At 35.2% G+C, this 5368-nt stretch overlaps 1 protein-coding gene across 2 annotated transcripts in view; it reads right to left on the bottom strand.

The window, feature by feature from the left end:
- Positions 1–5368, bottom strand: part of LOC107086906 (glucosidase 2 subunit beta-like) — a 220645-nt gene that overhangs the window by 183926 nt on the left and 31351 nt on the right. For both annotated transcript variants that reach the window (XM_015378178.1, XM_015378179.1), the window contains exon 7: positions 926–992. In XM_015378178.1, coding sequence (XP_015233664.1) covers positions 926–992 — 67 coding nt within the window. The remainder of the gene's footprint in view (positions 1–925; positions 993–5368) is intronic.

The raw sequence follows: 5368 nt of genomic DNA, 5'->3' as shown, positions 1-5368 counted from the left end.
GATGATGATGATGATGATGATGATGATGATGATGATGATGATGATGATGATGATGATGATGAAAACATTTTCCAGGGCTATGTAACTTTATACATTATGCAGCAGATTTCTACAGAACTTTTTTAGGATTTAAATGCTTAATTGAATAAATAGCAAATCCAAAATCAGCCAGACAATGTAACAAAAGAAATTACACATTGACTGTCCGGATTTACTGATTGCATTTATTATAAATTAACTTGCCTTTTTTAGGCTCCAGCTTTTGGAAGAATTAAGTGATTAATCACATTTTCCATAAGGTTAATTCAAAGTGTTGATACAGTTGCAATATTCCAGATAAATACACATGTGGTAATAATCCTTTTTTTGTGTACTACCATATTCCATAACCATTACTGCTGTACACAGATTTTTTTTGTTGATGTTTTATGTACATCTAACGAGGTACACATTACTTGTAAGTAATCAAATTAAAGTAAACCTAAACATTGTATGTGATAAAATATAGGTTGATATGCATTATGATAAAAGCATGAAAATTGATCTTTAAAAAGTGCTTTCAAGGGGCTTCTGAATATCTTAAATGATAAAAAAATAGTATTGTTGCAACCGACTTCATAAGTACGATAAAGTTCTCACCATAGCTTGTAAAACTGAACTCAGGTTCAGAAAAACTGGTTAAAAAAAATGTAACTTGACAAAAAATGTTCCCCAAAAAATAATGTTTTCAAATGAATCTTACTTTTTTTTAGCCATGTTAAAAATCTGTGAAATCAAATACATAAACTAAAAGCTTTTATAAAATAGCTTAAAAAAATGGAAGTTGCTTTTATCCTAATGACCTATAAAGATAAATTGTCTTTATACTATTTCATGTTTTAAATCAACACAACCAAAAACCTTTTGGACTCAGCGTTTTACTCACCTGCCATCTTTGTTGCTGTCCAGTAGTTGAAAAAGGTGCGATATAGTGCTGTTCTGATGTCTAAAACCTGAAAAAAAGAAATACATGTCATAACTTTTAAACAACAGGAAGCTGACCGTGTCATTGAAGAAGCAACTTTTCTTTATTTCTAATAACCAGTCGCTGATAACTGTATTCATCAATCCCAATATAAGCTTACAAGCATCAAGATAGAAGGAAAATAATGAGAACTAAAGCTGGATTTAAAAAGTATGAGCAGCGAGAGTAGAGAGAGGAAAATCAGGCAATGAGTCAGTCATGCTGTGCAGGAACATTTGCTTTCCCTGTAGGAAAAAAAAAGCGTGTCTGAGTCCAAAATGCAATCAGGAGGCTTTGTGCTGCAACGGCTGCTATGACAGTGATTTCCCTCCTCTCTCCGTTCATATTCACAGGCAAATGAAAAGGAGAAGCATAAAGAAACTTCCTGAAACCTCCTATCCGCAAGAGCATGTGACCCCGACCGATTCAGCTTTGTGAATCGCACTCACTGGAGAGGAAGGGAGAGCAGGAAGTTCTCTGGTGTTTGGAGCTGAGCATCTCCAGAATCATTTACAGAACAGAGAAGGTAAAAGGGGCAAACTGATTGGCCCCTACGTCTGGGGAAAATCACTTTACATAATGCTAATTGCACATCCGCTGCAATTACCTTTCCATACTAATTACAGAAATGTTAATTGTAAAATTAGCATTTCTTTTCCTCGCTGTGTACAGTGTGAAAAGCTTATGCATAGCATGTGCAAAACTAGAAACATAAAAGCGATACAAGAACATCTTAGGACCCTGCTGTGACAAAACTGCTATGGAAGCCCTTCTTATATGAGAGCAAAACAGGAAGTGATGACGCACCTTAAAATTCCCTCACCTGTCAAGCATTTCTTAAACTCAAACTCTTCCTTACTTGTCAGTTTGTTTGTTACAAGGGGCTAGACTATTCTAGTGCGTTATATAAACAAAAAAAACAACAATAAGTTGATCCAAAACTGCAGCCAGACATTATACAGAATTATAACCCATTTTTAGTTACTCCTCACTGTTTCACTTTTAAAGCTTGTTATGCATTTCTCCAACTGAGCCATTTCTTTTCAAGCTCAGGTTTTCCAGTGTTTCCAAAAGGAAGGCCATTAAAGGTATAGGGGAGGGCGTTCTTTTTCCTAGTGGATCATCAAAATAAGTGGTTCTCCTAATTGTCAATCACAGGTGAATTATTTCTGCGAATGCACACTTTCAGCTCACCTTTCTCACCGCTGTTCTTTGAAAATGGCCGAGGGCCGTAAGATCGAAAGTGTCTACGTTGGAAGAGTTTTTTTATGCGATGGCATACACTGAAAGCACAGGTCGGGCTTCCCACTGATTCTTCGGTTGCGAAGTTTCTACCTGACAGCGAAAGGTTGACATTTTATTTGGAGAAATCCTTTTCACATCAATGCTACTAAAATGCGGAGAAATGGGCTTGTGCATGCTCCCTCACGGTTGCGCATGTGCTTTTTTTTTTTTTTTTAAAGTGGAAAGGCTGGTTCTTTCAAAAAAAATTAGGAAAATTCTCTCCTGTACCTTTAACTCAACAACATTTTCTGGTAAATATTTTAATAATTAAAGTTACGTCTGGTCTTTGTTACGTTCCACATTTGATGCTACTGCTCCCAAAAAAAACGTCAGGGGTCAAAACATTTTTCTACCAGAAATCAGTTTTTTTTTTTTGTTTTTTTTTTTTTTACTCCTTTCACAAATAATTTCATAAATTTCATAAGTTTTTTTTTATACAATTAAAAAGGGTTTCACACATTAAAGGAAAGGTGCAGAAGTGTTCCTAACTTGTCAATCTAAAAAATATCTTTTGTCTATTCCCAGCAAAATTAAATAGTAATAAAAAAAGAAAAATCTTCTTTCCAAGCCCAAACTGTACATATACTCAAAGATAATATATGGGTGTGTCACAGTCTGACGAAAAATATCCGCAAATGTTCCTTTTTAAAAGAAGAGAATTACAAAAATTCTCCGTCTGTATCAGCTCCATTTGTAAGAGATTTGAATTGTTTACCACACTGAATAACTGACTGCACTTCTTCTTGCTCTGATCCTATAGATTGGACTGATGAAGCCTCTCCTGTTTTCTTCTGATACTTCTAAAAGAGCTGCTCCTTCCATCAATGCATTATCGTTTTTATATCAAATGAAGTACCTCAGAATGTGCTCTAATATTTTTCTTAGTGAGAAGATTCTTCTCAAACCCTGAAACGGTCGTGGCAGATGACTGCTCACCACGACTGTGCAATTTGTCCTTATCCATTTTCTTGTGCCTACAACTCCCCATTTATGCACCATATGCAGTTACTGAAGCAACATCTTCTTTTGTTTTTGTTTTTTTCTCTCCATAGAAGGACTTTTAAATACAATTTTGGGATTAAACAAAATAAAACAACATAATTGATTCAGTAAGAAAAAGAAGACAAAGATTGTTTTGCATAGGGCAGGGGGAAGATGAAATGCATATAAACCATCAATTAATAAAAAAAATAACTAAATATTTATTTCAAACCCATGTGTTATGGTTCCAGTACACTGAGCCTCGGCAGAATATGACACATCTGGCATTCAGAAGATGTACTTCTACAATATGCCTTCCAGTAGCTCAGCAGTGAGAGTAGAAAACTATTTTCTAGACTATGAACATTCAAAATAAATTAACCTTTCAAAGTTGGAAATGTAAACTTAGTGGTATTTAGAAGATTAAAAAATGATCCCTTTTGTTAAATGAGAATTAGAACTGTAACAGTTTGGTTCCGGTGAGCATATAAATGAGAGAAAACAACACAAAATATCTAAATGTAAAAATAAAACAGCCTCTAAAAACTAATCCCCCTGATCAGCACTGTGTTTAACCAACATGTATGTAGTCTTTCTGTTGTGTTAAATGATCAGTGTGAATTAAAGGAAGTAGGACTGTGGTTGGTTCTAAAAGACTTTAAACTTTAGGTTTTTATCTTTTTTGTTCTTCATTAGCCTAAAACCTGAATATTCTAATGGATCATCTAAATATATTTGAATGCCACACAAACATTTTCATTGGCACATCTCATCTAATTCCTACTCTGGACTAGGGCTGGGTGATATGAAGAAACTTAATATCACAATATCTTTGGGCTATATCACAATACACTATATATACGATATATATCACGATATGATCAAACAATCCTGCGAAGGACTGGTGACCTGTCCAGGGTTTACCCCGCCTCTGCAACGTAGAGAGCTAGAGATAGGCACCAGCACCCCTTGCGACCCAAGCTGGGATAAAGTGTGACAGAAAATGGAGGGATGATCAATTAACCTTGAAAAACTAATGTTTTTAGCCACATAGTGCCTAAAGTTGCATTGGTATATAGATAGAGGGTTTTCACAAAGTACAATATTGCAACATTAGAGCTCTTTCGTAATCAACACTGGACCTTAAAAACTGAACATCCCAGCTGCCGAAAGGAACACCAAGGAAAAATCTGAAACACAATAAACATTTAATATAAAGGGGCTCTTTTATGCTCTTTTACAATAGTCTTAATTTTGCACTGGATGACCTTTTAATTGGTGGAATAAATTTGTGGTACTTCTAACTTTTGTGGCAATGGTTTTTCGGCATGTTTTGCAAATTACCGTATTTTGTTCCACATGTCAATTCCAAACCACTGCCATAGTATTGATCCAGTGCTGTTTTATCTTTGGAACCAGCTCGTCTGGGTCCTCTTCAGACTTATTTTCTATTTTAGCTTAGTCTTAGACTGTTGCCATAGCTCTCGCTGTCTTGTTGTCATAAGTAAACGCACATGCTCGTCGTAGTGCATGCCAGAACGCTTTCTACTTTGGAGGGGGAGCGAGTGATGCGTTTATAGCATGTGGGGGAAACTAAACTCCCAGTGAATTAAATACATAAAGATAAAGTCAGGCTATTGCCTATTGTTTTTAAATGTATACTCATAACTGATAAACTGTTGGGAGCGTTATCACAGATCCTTCCCCCCAGCAGCTGTAAGACTATAACCATCACTGCTCTCAACAATCTCAATAAGTTGTTACATTTATGCTGATTTTGCGCAGTTTCTGTCTTAGTCACTTAAATAATATGCTGCTGTCATCTTGCACATCTCTGATGTTGCGCAACTTTCCCATATCTTCTACTGTTAAAATTTCAACAGCTGTATATTAGTTATTTAATTTCCGGGTGACAGGACATCTCTGTCACTTTTTCTCTTATTTTCATACACTTTTTTTTATTATTTTAATGATTTTGCTGCTGTAAAACCACAATTTTCCTATGTTGGGACAATAAAGGAATTTTTTATTCTATTCTATTTTATTCTAAACTGTATAATACCTCTAACCAAAAACATTTAGTGTATTATCTTTTTATTG

Source organism: Cyprinodon variegatus, unplaced genomic scaffold (assembly GCF_000732505.1).
Source record: "Cyprinodon variegatus isolate N-32 unplaced genomic scaffold, C_variegatus-1.0 Scaffold166, whole genome shotgun sequence".
Lineage (NCBI taxonomy): Eukaryota > Metazoa > Chordata > Actinopteri > Cyprinodontiformes > Cyprinodontidae > Cyprinodon > Cyprinodon variegatus.
The sequence above is the reverse complement of the archived record's forward strand: the minus strand, read 5'-3'. Positions and strand labels throughout refer to the sequence as shown.